Source organism: Hetaerina americana, unplaced genomic scaffold (assembly GCF_022747635.1).
Source record: "Hetaerina americana unplaced genomic scaffold, ioHetAmer1.1.p SCAF_3, whole genome shotgun sequence".
NCBI classification, from domain to species: domain Eukaryota; kingdom Metazoa; phylum Arthropoda; class Insecta; order Odonata; family Calopterygidae; genus Hetaerina; species Hetaerina americana.
In genome coordinates, this window is record NW_027286874.1 from 4,493,792 (window position 1) to 4,512,324 (window position 18,533).

Sequence of the window (18,533 nt, forward strand, 5' to 3'; positions counted from 1 at the left end):
GAACACAAAGATACCGGAAGGAAGAGCGCAAGAGAAGAGTTCACCCCGGCCATTGAAATAGAAGTTGAAGGAAATAATGAAAATGACCAGCACTGACGATCGTTGGAAAGAAATGAAGAATATAATTACCAACGCTGCAGATGAGCTCTTCGTGAGTAAGGCGGAAATATCTAAGAAGCCATGGATAACAGCTCAAATAAGAGGTGTCATAGACTAAAGAAAAAATACAAGAATCCAAGAAATGAGAGTAAAGAAGACCTCTATAAACAGTTGCGGAACTAAGTAATACAAGAGTTCAAGAAGGCAAAGGAAGAATGGATAGAAAGCTGCTGCGAGAAAATTAATGGCAGCATCTAAAAGGGAGATAGCGAGATGCTTATAAACTAGTGAAGAGGCAATTCGGGGAAAGAAAAACAAAATCGCAAAACATCCGAGCCGCTAATGGAAAAATACTAATAGATGATGACGACATTAGGAATGTATGGAAATAATACATTGAAGTAATCTATCAAGCTCCCAAACCACTAGAAGATGGTTTAATTAAAGATGAAAGCATGATAGGTAAAGACGATCGGGGTCTGCAGATATTAAGAAACGAATTCGACTGAGCCGTGGCGGATCTGAGAAACAACCAGGCACGAGTAGTTGACAATATAAACAGAGAAATAATTAAGATTCTCAGGGTCAAAGCAAAGGATACCCTGTGTGGAATAATGAAAGATAGCTACGACAGCAGAAAGATACCAGAAGACTTCGAGGAAAGTATAATGATTGTAATACTGAAGAAACTGAAAACAGATAAATGCGAAGAGCACAGAACATTGAGCCTGGTGACTCAAGCACCACAAATCCTTACTCGGATAATTAACCGAAGAGTAGAAGGAAGGATAGAAGGAAACCTCTCAGAAAACCAATTCGGATTCAAGAAAAACCGAGGAGCAAGAGAGGTAGTTCTCAGCTTGAGAGTTCTGGCCGAAAAAATGAGACACGTAAATAAGCCATTATATGTGGCATTCGTGGACTTTCGTGGAGAAGGCCTTCGACAAAATCGAATAGAACAAGAGGATTAATATACTAGACGAGCTTGAATTTGAACTACAATGACTGAAAAATTATCCATAACCTCTACAAGAATCAGGTAACAACAATGCAAACGAATAATGGAAGAGAAATAGAAGCGAAAATGAACAAAGGAGTAAGACAAGCATCTACCTATCGCCAGCAATATTCAACGTGTTCCTGAAAGAGGCAATAAAAAAACAAAAGAACTGTGCATCAAAGGAGTCAAGGTAAATGGAGATGAAATCAACATGATACGGGATACGGGAAAACCTGAGATCCTTCAACATGATACGGTTTGCAGATGACATCGCAGTAGTGGCGGAAACGCGGGAGGACCTGCAAGTAACTCTGAGTGCTATGGGCCAAGTACTGGGGGAATATAATATGAATATCAATAGGAAGAAAACTAAAATCCTTTCGTTTGGAAGAAAGAAGCTGAATGCAGCTATCACGATTTGAGGGGTGAAACTGGAGCAAGTGGAATCCTTCATCTACCTGGGCAGCAGCGTAACATGGCCGGCAGAAGTACGACCGACATCAAGTGAAGAATTGCTCAAGGTTAGAACGCATTCATGAAGAAGGGGCAATTACTATATTCAAAGAACCTAAGGCTGAAAACAAGAAAGTATTTCGTCAAGACATTCGTGTGGAGCATGGAGCTCTATGGTTCCGAGACTCGGAACATTAGAAAAGTGGACCGGCGAAGAATACAAGCCTTTGAAACATGGTGCTGAAGAAGAATGGTGAGGATTAAATGGACAGATTAACTAAGGAACGATGTAGAGGAGCAAAAGAGGATGAGACAATATGGAGAACTCTACGACAAAGAAAACATCGATACATTGCGCACACATTGAGGCACAATGAATTGATTAGGAATACAATAGAAGGAAAAATAGAAGGGAAGATTCCACAAGGAAGACCAAGAGACGTGTGCATAGGACAAATTAAGAAGGACCTAAAACAGCGAAGGTATCAGGGATTGAGGGAGTTGACATTAAATTTATTTATTTCTGTATTTATTTTAAAATATTATTCACATGCAGCAGTAGCGCCAATTAACAGTGAAAAATATAAACAACATGAAAGAGGACAAAATACAATAACAGCATTACAATAAACAACGAGAACCGAACATGGACAGGGGAAAACATTAATTTGTTGAAAGGTAGGATAAAACTTGGGTGATGAAATTGCAGTATGGTAAATTATAAGGATCGACAGTGTGAGGGAGTGAATTTAGAAGGAAGGAGAGGCGAAATAAAGGTGAGCGCTTGGTGAGAGATATTCTAGGAATAGGCAGATGGAGTAGGGAGTGGGTGCGGATGGATCAAGTTGGTATCCTGAAGTTGAAGAAATAGAGGAGTTCAGGGCAATCAATTGTCGAGCTTAGGGTGTTGAGGAGGAGATCTGAATCAGCTTTAAGTCTGCAGTTTTGGGGACTAGAAATGGATAAAGAAGACAGAACAGCATTTGAGGACATATTGCGGAAATGTGGGACTCGGTGTTTGACTATTTTGGCAAAGAAGTGAGAGATGCAATCGAGAGATTTAAGATTAGTTGGGGATGAGGTGGACCAAATTGGGGAGCAATATGACACTATGGGGAGGACAATTCTTTAGGAGTATGAATGGAGTGCTATTGGATCTTTAATTTCTGTGAAGCGGTAAAGAAGGCCTGATAGGGGCATTGCTTCATTTGTTACAATCTCTATGTGGTCGGAGTAATTTAGTTTATGGTCAGTTAAAACGCCAAGGTCTTTAATGGTTGTTACTCTATTTAAGGGATTTTAGTTAATTGAATAGTTGAACATCAGGGTTTCTTTCAGAACAAGAGTCATGATGTTGCATTTTCCAGGGTTTAAATTAAGTTTCCAGGAATCACACCATAGGGAAATTTGATGTAAGGCAAGTTGAGGGTGAATACAGTCAGAAGTGCTTTAATTTGCTTGTAAATCTTGCAATCATCAGCGTAGAGAAGGGTATGGACCAAAGAGGAAAGGAGTCGGGAAGGAAGATCATTAACGAATAAATTGAAAAGATATGGCCCAAGGACACTGCCCTGGGGAACCCCAGACGTTACAAGAGACCAAGAGGAAGAAGCATCTGAGAGTATCACACGCTTGGTTCTGTGGGTGATAAAGCTAGAGAGAAGGCTAAGGAACATTACATCAATGCCGAACTGTTGGCTGAGTTTATGAAAGAGTAGTTGATGATGCAGGCCGTCAAAAGCCAATAGAGTAGAATAAAGGGCTGCAGTAAACCAATCATATATATATATATATATATATATATATATATATATATATATATATATATATATATATATAAGGGAAGGGGACGCAGAGTAATGCTAGTTGATGGACGGGATACATTTCCCGCGTTATTGTGATTTGTGTGGGATACTTCGACCTTCACTTCAAGAAAGTGTTGTTCCTTGTTTTGATAGAAAATATGATGACATAAATTACATAAAATGAATTTATATTTTTCAATATAGAGGTGAAATAATATTGTTATTATTAGACGTAGCTTACCATGTTAGGGTAGGCTTTTGATGGAACCTGGCGCTACACACTTCTGTGCTGGCTAGGCCTAGGTACAATGAAAAAACAATACCCTTTAAACCTCATCCTATGCATTAAAATGCCAATTCCTTAGCCCTTCATACTTTCTATTTCCCTAAATTCCATTTTAGATGTTTATTCTTTTCCTCCCTCCACCTCTTTTTCCCAACTTTTTCCCCTCTATTGCCGTCTTCATCATCCCATTCATTGCCCCTTAATATCTCCAGTATCCACTTTTCCTGCCTTCTTCGATTTTCTCCCAAGAGCCATCTCTCCTCACCTTCCAATCCTATGACTTCAAGGTTTGTTCTTCTATCTGTTGTCCGTCCATTTTATTCTTTCTAATCTCCTACAAATGTACACCTTACATGGTTCCTTATGTTTTTATCGCAACGACCAAGCTTCCGGGCATCAAATCAAATATCAAATGTTAGAATAATTAGGATTCAATCCTTGTAGCAGAGAGCATTAAACAATTAGGGGGACGAGAAAGAGAGGATTCTTACCTGTAACTAACCAAGCACCAGGTTGCTCACTCAAATGGATCGAGATGGCGTCAACGGATACGTGTGTTGGCGGAAATTCCTCCGCGGGAAGGAGCTCCTGCTAATTCAATGTTCGAAGGTCACTGTTGGATAGAAATTTGGATTAACTTTGCTGCTTGAATGTAATTTGAGTAACTCTTTTGGAGTTCTGTCCTCGCATGGCCTTAGCCATGAAAAGCCACTGGATCGAGTAGGCAATAGTATGGGAAATAGCCAGGAGAAAAAGTTTCCTATTTCCTCGAACTCACTTACTTCTTCGAAGTTTCTTTCTTTCCTTCTGGCTTAAAACTTTCTTGCTAACTCGATCTTTTCTCTGATTGAGCCCTGCATGGACGAAGAGAACCGACCACTCTTTTGAGGCGAAGGGAAAAAACCACAGCCAGATGTGAAAGGAGCTGTCAAATAATTTCACATAATTTCCTTTTGATACTCGGTGACACCGGCCATTTGGTGAACTCGCGAAGTGGACGCTGTGAGACCGCTAGCTAAGGTGGGCGTAATGTCTCCCGCGTCTCGTTTGATGGGAAAATAGAAAAATATTACGTAAGTCATAATGCCTGGATGGAGAGGAAGAGAAAAAGCATGTCTAATGTAGACAGAGGACTGCATAAAATTAGCGGAGGATTAATAACACAAGCTAAATGCTAATAAAACCTTTCCAACTCTGTAGAAATCGTTATTCGATTGAGATCGCTGAGGATTTTTTCTACAAGATCTATGCCCAGTGTTCACTTCGCCTCAAAGTTTAGTGCTTCCACGTGCGTGAGTATTGTGAGTCCAACTATGCGTAGGAAGGACAGAAAGTGACTGGCTCCATGTAAGTCGGCAAATACATGCAATCATCTCGATAACCACTACCTTAAAGCTAGAGGGGAATACATGATTAGCTTTCTTCTCGCAAAATGAAATTTTAATAATATACTAGACTTTTCATTTGTCCCTGGGGCTATATCGTGAATTCAAGAATCCTTTAGAGTGCACAATTACGCATGTTTTCATTATGAGAAGAACAAATTTGCACTTTTCCACAGATTTATTTGAAACGCACTACGCATTTCAGTCCATTGAACCATCTTCAGGTGAAAGGTAAGATTCAAATTAAAAGATACCTGCCACCGTTCTCTCAAGAATGATCTGAAGTGTTTATTTCCCCCTCTCTTTTTACCTCCACATTTCTTTAATTTCTGTTTCTTTGGGTTTCCCCTATTTCCCCTCTTTGTTCCCGCCTACCTTACTCTTCACTCTTCCCCCCCACCCCCGCCTTCCTCAAACAGCTATAAATATGATATATTCACAATTTGAATCTTGTCTTGTACCTGAAGATAGTTTGATGAACTGAAACGCGTTGTGCGATGAAAATAAATCCGTGGAAAAGTGCAAATCTTTTTTTTCATAATGAAGAACTTCCAATACATCTTGCCTGAATCTGTTGAATGTATAAGCATGCTTACGATTATAGTATCCGTAAATTTTAATTTAACCGCGACTGAACAATTTATATATGTTGTCATCATCTGTATCAATCATCCGATACATAGTTAATGTAAGGACGGTAGATAAGTTCTTTTTCTAAGAAAATGAGAAAAAACATTTTTCTCTAAAGGAACTCTTTGTAAAAAAGTTTCATTTAAAAATAATATCCCTAGTATAAAATAAAATAACATTGTGAATAATACTATATGAAAAAATATGCTTACTACCCAGCTCTGGAAAGGCCTCCTGATCGATATGCCCTTCATTTTGTTTTGTGTTTTGCGTCGAAAGACAGATTCAAACTGGCGGAGTGCGAGGAATTTCGGGCGGCACGCGGTGGGCTAGACATTAAGGGAGGCCTAACGTGTGTGTGATAGGCAATGTCCTGAGATGTCACTTTCTAAGTAATTAATGCTCTTTTAAAGGAATCTGTCTTCATACGCCTCTGGTAACATGTGAATGATCAATCACAGAAATCACTCACCTATTGACCTTTATGTCATTTTAATATTGATAGTACAATAATTGCTTTCTGTTTCACACCTTTCTTATAAATGTATTGGAATGTGAAAGATGTCTAAAAACCTTGATTGCCGCCAGTCTGGAATGAAACGTTCCCGCGCAACATTTATGCGCGTGAGTCGAGAGTATTCTAATGTTGTCTGGTCTATCGAGGAACATTTGTCCATACGAGTCGGGAATAATTTAGTGATGACCATAAAATGTTAACTATGTCACTCTCATTCCTTAGTGTAAAAATAGCTAAACGTGGAAATTGCTGTCTTCTTGGTGGATGATGGCACGCTATGGCTGATGGCACACCTTAAACAAAGATGTAAAGAAAATATCCGTGGAACCTTGAATATGGGGAGTGATTTTTACAACGGCTTCGAAACTTGGTCATTAAGGGAGGAAGATAAACGTAGGTTGGAAGCCATTTAAGATATGGTATCGAGAATAATGGAATGAATAAAATGGAAGTAAAGGAAAACAAACGATGAAGTTCTGGGCATGGTGATGAAAGAGTAGGTAGTTGGGACCAATTAGAAGGAGATAGGGTAAAAGATGTTGAGAAAAGAAAAGGTATGATGAAAATGGCAACAGAGGGGAGAATACTGGGAATGTGAGATGGAGGGTGGGAGAGAAACAACATTTTGGATGGAATTAAGGTAGGTAGAAATTATGCTGAACTAAAGAATGAGGATTTCTGTATAGTGATGGGTTTAATGATATTTCGTATCATTTAATCCTCTCTGACATAAAATACAGGCCCTGTAAATTAAGCGTCTTTTAGGTCGGCCAATTGTTGTTGGATATGATGTGACCTGATACCGTATATTCGGCCTCTCGGAGACGAAATGTACGCCAGACCAGAACTTAAGTGCTTAAGGGGTTTAAAATAACTTTAATTATTTGTAATAATATTAATCGAGCTTAGATGCCCATAGTATTTTTTCGTTTTTAGTACATTTTTATCCTACATGTGTGTCATTCCTTTACCAGAACATAAAATTTGTCATGAAAGGTGCAGCATGAGTTTAGTTGACATTAAATATTTATTTATATTAAAGATTTATTGTCTTTTTGAAAAGTCAACTGTTAAATTTGGAATAAATATTTGATAAATTTAGCAATGGTCTTTTCAATCACGGTGAAGTAGGAAAATGGAAACCACTCGGAGAACGGTATGCTTAGTGTTGGAAGGATCGTCGTGCAACTTCAAAGCGCTTTCATTGTCAATCAAGTCAAATTTTCAACGCTCGCACCGATGTTATTTCAATCGAATTGCGAAGGAAGTGGGGACCTATACTTACCGTTTTGGGTTGATTAAAAACGTTACGCGTTTGTTAATAGGTTTCCAGTATTTGACTGTTAAGCTGCTCTTCCCCTTTGTCACCACTCTTAGAGCGGATTCCATCGTTCAGAGAAAAGCGCCACTGCTCTGAGCAGCCGACATTTTTTCTCAAGTAGTATGGTGTCTTTTAAAACGACCGTTCTCACATAGGATGGCGAACCCCTTTAATGAAACCCGGCCTTTCCGAGTGTCCTGCAGCGACCCCAAGCTCTGTTTGCCCTCTCCTTCCCCTTCCTCAACCGTCTCCCTCCCATCCCAGCTCCTCTCCCCCCTCATTTCAAGAACGATGTGAACTTTCGCTGCCTCCTGTTGGTGCCATCATAGTCGGCGTGTTTCGTTCGCTCATTACCCGCAAACCACCCAAACACATTCCCGAATGGAAATTTAATATCAAACACTGGATACTGTGGTTTCTTTATCAAAGAGTGGTACGCAAAGAAAATAATGTGACTCTGTGAAAATTTTATTTAAAAAACAGATACGTACTTTGTTCATTACAATTTTGTCAATGAGTCAAAGAAACTTTATTTCCATATTTTTTGGATTCCTTTTTCGTCAGTAAAAATGTACCTTTCGTCATATAAATATATTTTAAGTGTATTTTAATGCTGTCATATTAGTTGAATCAGTATCGAACGACCTGAAATTGAACAGAATCATAGAGTGTATGGCCTAAATTTGTAGGAATCTTCCAAATGACAATACGAGTACGTGCCACACGACAAAGTAAATATGCTAGTGGACGATGATACAATAATTATTTTTCATGAAACGAAAATATAATGATGTCAACCACCTTAAGAAAACCTTTTAGATGTTACATCACTTGAGTGATAAAATTATTCTTTCATATCAACAATAGCATTTCTTTAAGTACTAGTACATCAAAAGTAAGTGGCTACTTTTGTTGGTATACAACTGCGTACATTTTTAACCCGTGAACATCATGGTGAGTACGGGTATTTATAAGTTCGCAGTGCTCGAGAGATTGGCTCTTGATTGGGGGGAAAGAGGGGGACGCAGGCGTGCGGCACACCCACCCACCTGTGTCTGTGTTTGTTCTCTCTCTCTCTGCGTGACATAATTTATTGACGTGCGTATGTGTGCGTTATTGCAGGTGTCTACCTCCCCTGCATCCAGAACATCTTTGGCGTCATCCTGTTCATCCGTCTCACTTGGGTCGTGGGAACCGCAGGCGCCATCCAGGGGTTCCTCATCGTCCTCACCTGCTGCTGCGTTGTGAGTACAAGTGCCCCTCCCCCTTCCCCGTCCCCCTGATTGTCCACCCCCTCCCCCTTGCCCCCCTCCGTACTCGCTTTGAACGCATCCCTGGTGATCCGGGATGCGTGTCCCTTCAGTGGGAAGCAAATGTTTATGGATCCACTTTCCTTCGAAGGCTCCCGTGGGGAGCAACTCAAGCCTCAACCGCATCATCGGGAGAAGGGAGGAGAGAGAGAGAGGAGTGGGGAAAGGGGACGTTTCCGGATTATTACAACGCGCGAGGGCACGTGATATCGCTGTTGTCAGTGCGTACACGGTAGAACGAAAATTCCATGATCATCACCAATGATTCAAGATTTTCTCCAAGAAACTCAGCATAACGCAGTATTTGGCGTGTCGCAAATCGACGGCTTGGGCGGCATTACATATATGATTCTGAGACCTGCGGCTGTTGAGTTAAGGGGATGTGCACAGACTGTATGTTTTTGAGGGGATGGTATATAGGAGGATGGAGAGGATCCGGTGCATGGAAATGAAGACCAATGAAGAAGTGTCGGGCATGGGCTGGGAAGGAAGGCAATTGCTGGAGGAAGGATATTCGAAGGGGGTGGGGCAGGCGGGTGGGAGAGACCATCGGGAGAAGGGAGGAGAGAGAGAGAGGAGTGGGGAAAGGGGACGTTTCCGGATTATTACAACGCGCGAGGGCACGTGATATCGCTGTTGTCAGTGCGTACACGGTAGAACGAAAATTCCATGATCATCACCAATGATTCAAGATTTTCTCCAAGAAACTCAGCATAACGCAGTATTTGGCGTGTCGCAAATCGACGGCTTGGGCGGCATTACATATATGATTCTGAGACCTGCGGCTGTTGAGTTAAGGGGATGTGCACAGACTGTATGTTTTTGAGGGGATGGTATATAGGAGGATGGAGAGGATCCGGTGCATGGAAATGAAGACCAATGAAGAAGTGTCGGGCATGGGCTGGGAAGGAAAGCAATTGCTGGAGGAAGGATATTCGAAGGGGGTGGGGCAGGCGGGTGGGAGAGACCATATTAAGAAGCAGCGTCAAGACGCCCAAGACCTTGATGGAAGGGAGAATATTGGGTGAGCTCGGGGGATAGAGAGGGGGGAGAAAATAGGCATTTTAGGCCATTATATACGAGGGCGGAGAGTGTGGAGGATAATGAAAAGGTGTGCTGCAGAATATGTTAATGTTTTCTACATCTACATCTACATAATACCCCGCAAGCCCCCGCAAGGGCGTGTGGCGGGGGGTGTTAGGTCACCAACCGTAAAAAGGAAAAATACCACATGCAAAAAAACAACACGGAAAATTACACCCACAGCAGCGCACACACTCATGCAAAAATCCCTTCATCCAATACTCATGCAAACACATATACCGCAAAACAACTAAAAAACTGCACCCCATGATGCAGCACGAAAGCCATCCTACAACACGGAAGCCAGGACAGCCAGGTTTTTCGTTACTTTGAATGACGACGACGTTTATGATAGTTTTTAGACCCGGTCAAAAACACTGTTTGAAGGTAACTTGGATGAGTGAACGGGGTAGTTCCTTTTTCGGCCTCGCCATTGGTTTTTAACATAACCCCGGCATCCATAAATGCAAATGGCCAGAGCTTATCTACATGCGAGTTTACCCTCCATCCTAGAACGACCCTGGCACCCTCCGTTGACAACCGACCCAGGCTGGATTCCCACTTTCATTGCATCTATGCTTCTACGTTCAATAAAATCGGTAGATGAAACCACACAGATACAATTAGAGGAACAGTCTCTCGCGCGAACACAATCAAATGGTATTTCATTTTTAGTCAAATTCGCGGTCACTACAGTGCAGGCAGCAATGCTCAAAATGTCGACTTATATTCTAGAGTCCTTGTTACGGACGCATCGCAATTTGTATGATCCAGAATGCTGTCCCAATATCAGCCGCAATGCGTCCCCATCGAGGCTCATAGGGTACAGCGTATATGTTGATGCGAGGGATATCTCGGGTTTCGTCACGATTTTTAAATTGCTCCATCGGTCTTCTTAACATTATCTGTCTACCCATTTCCTCTGCAACTCGGTCCGCGAGCCAAACAGAGATTCTTTTCTTGAGTAAGCACTCGCTAAGTGGAGAGCCAAATACGAGTTCTTGATACGCTCCTCAATAAAGGATGAAACTCGACGAAAGATCTCAGTGAAACTCAACTGAATAGAAGATAATAGCAATCAACACCCCTCTCAGAAAACAGACCCCTATTTTCTAAAAATACTCAACATTGGCCGATTGTTTTCAAATTCTTATTCAACTAGTCACATTTGCACATTTACTCCTTTCTCATCACGAACGCCATATCTTAACTTGATCAGGAGCGGGACTTGATAGACTCATGTTAAAGAATATGCTTCTGGTCCGCGATTGTCCTCCTCAATGCCATTTTCCTATTTTATATGCACTCATTTTTCCTTCTTAATTTTTTGGCATCACTGAATTATCGTTATTGGTAATTTAACATGTGCTTTCCGCCCGGGTAACCTGATTTTCAATTACTTCTCAATTCCTTACCTCGTAGGGCTGAAATTATATTGAAGTGTTGAATAGTAAAAGGTGTGATCAAAAAGAGATAGGACTGATTTTATATCTTGTTTATTTCGACGGATACAGCTTAATTGAGCTTGTCACCCACAAAGTACATGCCTTGGCTGACGACACACCTTTGCCAACGTTTCTTCTAGCTCTCGAACCCTGCCTGGTAAGCCGCCTTAGGTATCCTCTTCATGTCCGCCGTACAATTAGTTTTAATGTCCACAATAGAGTCGAATCGACGCCCTTTTAAGGTTGATTTTAACTTCAGAAACAATGAGAAGGTTTTACGAAACTCTAGGTCGGTATTGGCTCGATCCAGGAGTTCCTGGTAGATGTCCACATGTTTTTGTCTCTGTTCATCAGTCAGCACTCGCGGGACGAATTTTGATGCGACGCGCGTCATGCCCAAAATGTCCGTCAAAATTGTCTGACAGGATCCAAAACTAATGTTGCTTCCTCAGCTATCTCCCTAACAGTTAAACGGCGATTTTCACGCACCAAATCGTTCACCAATTTGACATGGTTGGGGTCTTTCGAAGTGGAAGGCTATCCCGTTTGCGAATCTTCATCTGTCGAGGTTCTGATCGATTTAAAACAACTGTACCCCTCAAAACACTGGCTTCGACTCAAAGCTTCATCACCAAAGGCTTGCTGAGTCATTACAAATATCTCCGTAGCACTTTTGCCAAGTTTGAAACAAAATTTCACGCACACACGCTGTTCCTCTAGCTCCTTCATTGCTGCCGTTGCACGCGGCGATGAACACGTACCGCTGCTCCTGCGTAACAACTCGACATAAACAAACGCAACACCTCTCGTTTTAGTCGTCAGATGTGTCGCTAAATGGCGCGCTGTGTATCTTTTTGATCCATTGAACGGTTTACGCAGAATAAAACCACGGTCCTTTTTTTGATCACGCCTTGTATTTTTTTCTATTCGACCATTTTTGATGCTTGCCTTTAGCCAGCCACACTAATCCAATGAGGGGTGGGATTCAAGAGTTAAGGATCGACGTCAACCTTATATTGATCACTAGGTTCCTTGAAATTTACACATTTTAGGATAGGTAAGAGCAGTTTCTTACCCTGGGCCACCTGCAGTTCCCCTAGAAGATCTGCTATACAATTAAATCACAGATATGTAGCAATTTCAGAGTGTAAAAATCATTCGCCTTGACCAGGATTCAAACCCGGATCCCTCCATATATGGCCGAGTGCTTTAGCCAGTTTAGCTATACCTTTAAAAAATACTGCTGCGGCATCTCCCGCAGTTTCTTGGAAATCACAGAGAGCCTGAGGGAAGATGTTGATGTTCAGAAACATTACCCGGATTGGATGTTTGGCACTTGGATCAGTAATACTGCACACTGCCTACTAGTCAACCACAACCCCTCCTCCGCTTTGAGATGTGATGCTATTATTCCCAAAACAATAGCATGAAAGGAACTTGGGAAGCATCACCTTTGCTTTGCTTATCAGACTACGAGATTGGATAGAGATCAAGAATGAGTCTCCACATTCTGGGAGCATCCGCAATTGAATTGGGATTCTCTCGCTCCAAAGATGGTATTTTATTCATAATCAGAATGGAAAAAACATGCCAATCAATACTGCTGTGAACATATTGAATTCTCGTGGAGCTAGGCTAATGTGATTACGATGCGAGGCGATGATTCATTAATAGGGTGAAGTGAATCACGACTTAGCGCCGTCAACCCCACCATAAATGGACGCCTACGGTATCGGCTACGGACGCCTCTGCCTATCGACTGCAGTTGGTCGAGGCCTTACAAATCAAAGGCTCCATGTCCGAATCTTGCATTCAGCAAATATTGTCGTCCTTTGAGACTTTTCGAAAGGAGATATTTAAAGGGTATGCCTGAAGGAAGTAAACTAAAAGAGACATGGAAGAAAATTAATATTTTAAATGAGAACTGTGCGATCAATGCTTTAAATTGAAGGTTGTTGCAAATATGATAATGTTTTCATTGAACTGCTTTCCCTCTCAGAGGGTTCCGGCGCTCTAATTAAGTTTTCATATTGGGTAAATAGATAAATGCAACCATTAAATGTTTAGGTATATGATATAATATGTAACCGACTACCTCGTTAAGCCATGGTACGCAGAAGAAACATGAGTAATAGGGTACAAATTAAAAATTGCCGTTCCTGAGATAGACGTTGGTGTTCGTATGTTCAAAACTCTTTATATTTTAAAAGCGTTGGGCATTTATTAGTAAATGAAATGCCATATACGTGCTTTCTTTCTGTCCCTCTTTTAGGCGATAAATGGCGTAGGTTGTACAATTTAAATTTTAGCGGAAAATTTTGGCATACTGCCACTTCCTGGTTGCAAGCGTATCTCTTATAATGGTATCGTTTAAATACAACAGTAAAGTTCCAATCACATTACTCACTCACAGACCTTTGGGATTTCGTTTCTCACTAGAGTAAAAATTATTTCAATGATTCAAGGTTTATTTGGACACCTTTCAATATGTAGACTACATACTAGATATGTTGATCATCTATTAGTTGGACCCCAACTTCCCGCCGTCAGCAAAATTATCAATAAATATACAAAGGTTACTTTAAAGGTTTAAGGCTCTGGTGTTGTTGAAGATATTGTTGAAATTTCTCTAAGGTGGTTTAGGTGCACTTAAAACACGAAAAAAAAATTAAAAATATTAATTAAAATTTATTCAACAACAAACATACTTTATTGTATTAAATAAAAATAGTTGCCAATCCAAAAAGTACCCACATACCGATTTAACAGATTTTATGTGGCAATGTGTTGCTATATTTTTACTCCTTATGATTATTATTATCAGGCAATCTACCGGTTAAGTTATATATTTTATATCTTTATAACTAATACTTATTAAAAGTTAACCTGCTGAATCTATACGTCCTTGGGACTCACAGCAAGGATATGGATCATAGGTGGAAACCAAATAACTGGGTATGAATTCACTTATCACTTATTGATAACTCAATCCGAGGATTGGCCTCCTTTCACTTTCCCCTGTTCATTTCTCATTCCCGGGGATCGAGATGGTGCGGGGGCTAACGTACTGGCTTCCCACCCTGAGGGCGTGGGTTCAAATCCCGGCGGTGTTGAATATTTTTCAGAGGTATCTCGATCCCTACTTGAGGTGCTTTGTGGAGGGCACTTTGAGTGAGTACGCCGTCCGTCGGATGGGACGTTAAGCGGCGGACCCCTTGGCGCCTTTCGTAAAGAGTAGGCTAATGCCGACGCCGGGTTTCTCTCCACCCTTCATCCTTTCCTGTCCTTCTTCCCCTATGGCGCAAATGACCTTAGCTGTCGGTCGCCTCCCCTCAAAACTACTACTACTACTTCTCATTCCCTATCTCGATTTCTCGAGTGCGATTTCGTCTCGATTTGGTCACTTTGCTCTTCTGGCCTACGTACTCGTCATTTGTTCTCCATGGTCGGGCATTCATTTCAATGTACATAATATGGATAGGAGATAAAAGCAAAGTTCTGAAATTGAAGTATATTTTATTGAATCAATGATTCCCGCTGCTGGTGCCACGGTTGCACTTGGTGCGAGGAGAAATTTGTTCCGATCGCTAATCAAAATCCAACTCGAATTCAAAATCCGACCCAAGTAGTGTCCGTGTTTGGATGTTCCATTTCTCAGGAACTATTTGTGACTCGTAGCGATGCACGCAGCCTCTTGAAGACCACGGCGGTCTCCATCCGTTTCTGAATTCGTCATTTAGAAGTGAGTAGATAGTATTCTTGGATCAAGTGATTGAGTGTCCATGTGTGATGAGGGTCACAGCTGATTCAAGTGTCATAGGCACCGCATAACTGTTCACAGTGTAGTCTCACGATTTGGGAACAAACCGTTAAAGAACCTTGACAGTTCAAGGCAAACTATATCGAAACCACTGGATCACCGGCATTGATTTTTTTAAAGAATGGCCACACGTTATCAAGAATCTCTAGGAACTCTCTTTCAAAAATCCAAAATTTAAGGAGTGAAAATGGGTTGATTTTTTTTGCTGAACAGTACTTAAAGATTTTGGGTTATGCAAAATTCATATATTTTTATTAGTACCTATTTTACCGATTGTGGGTAGGTTTTGCATAAACCCTAGAAACGATAGAAAGGAGAAAGTGAGCTTCTTACAGCTTTTTTAAGACTGACTATGTATATTATATAATTTTTACTGGAGCCGTAAAAGGCTTAACGGTTTATGGAAAAATTATTTTATATAGTGAGTCCTGAAAACTATACGAATGTGGGGTCTTATTATGTACTTAGTACTGTTAAAATGCCGAATAAAATTTGTTTTTTATACATAAAAACTTCTAGTTTGTAGTGAAAAGACCTAAATAATCGAATCATTTATTAATGCTCATTGATATGCTTGCTCACCAAAGAACAATGACTGCAAGCTTCAACTTACATGGCTTTAATCGATAAGTAATCAAGTACGGGTGTTTATAGAATATTGACTTTTCATTTTTAATTTGTCATATATAATGTATTTCTATTGCGCAACTATTCAGCCATCATTAAAATAATGCTTCACTTATTTTTAGCATTTCCCTTGGTTGACGGGAAGTTTATGATTCTGCATCCTTGTGCGTATGCGACCAGCAAAATCATTGGTGGTTGTACGTTCCCCTGTATAGTAAGCAACCCACACAACCGTCGGTACAAAATGGAGGCTGTTGCAAGGCTTTCAGCTACATGTCGCGTCCGTCAAACCTGGTCTCCCTGAGGTGGAGTGGGGAGAGTCTTTTGGCTAGAGGGGAGGAGAAGAGAGCTGGAGGTTGGATCTCGTAACCACTCGATTAATGGGGGGGGGGGGGAAAGACCCTTGGTTTGTTTACGATACCTGGTGGTTTCCCACGATCTTCTTGGAACCCAAGCGTAACTTGATACAGAGGCTCTATTGATATATGCTTGTGAATGTGTTGATTTGGAAACCGAATCACCAGCAATTTTATTCTACATGGGGTTTTTTAATCCAAGGACCCCAGAAGAGTCAGCATCCAGAATCATACGAGAGTAGGCCTTCATACATGTATATTGTATATGTATGTATACATACATACACATGTATCTCATGTCAGTTTCGTATTACGCTTTCACCCAGGGAACTCCCGATCTCGAACCAGCATGCGTGGCTTTTTCTCTATCTCACTCATTTTCTTTTCCATACCATCATAGTTACTTTGAAGGATTTCAATAAACGAATTTATTAAGAACTTGGATATTTATTGCCTAATATATATATATATATATATATATATATATATATATATGTGTGTGTGTGTGTATATATATATATATATATATTAATGTAAGAATCCTATATGCTCACGCTTATACTTAACGTATGGTATAAAATGTTTATTTTACAAAGCCGTAGTACAATGTTTCCAATTAAGTTCGTTGTAGTTAGAACCTAAAGTTCTTATAAATCGGTAGTAGGTGTATCGTTATAATATTATATAGCTATTCAATTCAGCGCAATAGATACTAGTAGGCATTGTGGGTCTTGCGTTGAATTACACTGATATCTCAACAATCTCGGTTGTGGAAAAGATTGCCACAGAAATTGGCAAAGAAGACTGCGGGGAAAACGTGATTGATGATGTAGTTTTTATTAAGAGCAAGTCTACGGATAGAAAGACCAAACCAGCAGTGCCCTTCAACAACAAAAACATTTAAGAGAAACAGGCTGCCAAAAGGAAAATTATTGATAACAGCGAATTACTAATGGTAAATCTTCTGGCAAAATATTTATCAATGAGATACGAACGGGATATTATAAAAACTTGTTATGGAAAGTAAAAGAAAAGGGAAAGGAAATGGGATACAAATACATGTGGGTAAAATTTGGAAAAATTTTAGCAAAGAGGTTGGAAAACTTAGACCATCAGTATAAGGTCAGATGAGGATCTTTGATGGTTCTAAGACATTATTTTGTGAGATCTTAACTATTAATGAATTGGTTTTCAACAGTAAAAAATCAAAATATTCGTTGTGTTTCATATGACATTCCTCTTTCTCCCTCTTTCACGCAAAATTTTAACTTTTCGCTTATGCACCAAAAAATAAGATCCTTGAGAAAGGATTGGTGTGAGTTCAATATAATTATTATTAACCATCTGCAAGTATATATCCAGTTTGATACTGCGATTCTTACTGAGGCGAATATAAGCGAAACAGAAAATGATTTTTACTAACTGAAAGGAGATAAAAAAATACTAAAAATTGAGAACAAAAACAAGAGACGGTGGTATTATTATTTGTAAACCCCAAAGTTACTTTCAATGAAATAAAATTACCCTCACATGCATGTTAACTATTGTATGGTGTGCTGGTTTTGGACAATTGTGCTTTTTTAATGAGTGTGTATAGACCACCACATTTAGGTATACAAGATTTCGTAGAATTTATAAATTCTTTTGTTGATGATGAAGGCCTGAAGGAATTGATTTTTTTATAGGAGAAAATATCAATCTTAAGAATAAAAATAATAATTATGAGATATCTAGAGATATGATGGTCATTAAAGGGTTCTATGAGGTCATAACTGGATCGACTGGGGAATGTGTTGTGGAAGACCATCTTTGTCAAAGCACTCTAGAATACATCTCGTAGAGGTAAATACATAGTGGAAGGTATGATTTTTAAAACAAATATATCGGATCACTACATAGTAGCTGGTGGATTTGAAGAGCTGGCAAAATTTAATTAGGTAATGCAAAAAATGATAATGAGATCAAAGAAATAATATGTGCTAAATCTGTTTCTAGGTTACTATCTCAGTGTAATTGGGGTGAATCGACATTAAACTCTTAGCCTATCTCACTCTATGAGGGTACTGTAAATGTAATGCAGGATATATATATAATCTAAAAAATACTAAAATGAGAAGTATGGATATGCAGGAGGAGTGGATGACAAATACTCTGCTAGCGATGATAACAAATAGGGATAAATTGTTTGAAAAATGGAAAAACCCACCTTCTAATAAATATATAGAGTTAATTACCAGAAATATAGAAACTATGTCAACAATGAAATAAGGAAAGCTACAAATAAATTTTAAACAGATCAAATCAATGAAAATAAGGGTAGTATGAGGAATGTATGGAGTACTATAAATAGTTTAACGGGAAAAAAATCAAGTGCAATACAGATTAAGATCTAATTA

The 18,533-nt window shown here is 39.9% G+C and overlaps 1 protein-coding gene across 1 annotated transcript in view; it reads left to right on the forward strand.

Moving 5' to 3' along the window:
* LOC139691049 (solute carrier family 12 member 6-like) overlaps window positions 1-18,533 on the forward strand; it is a 223,565-nt gene that overhangs the window by 141,965 nt on the left and 63,067 nt on the right. The window contains 1 exon segment of the mRNA XM_071588775.1: window positions 8,619-8,740. Coding sequence (XP_071444876.1) covers window positions 8,619-8,740 — 122 coding nt within the window.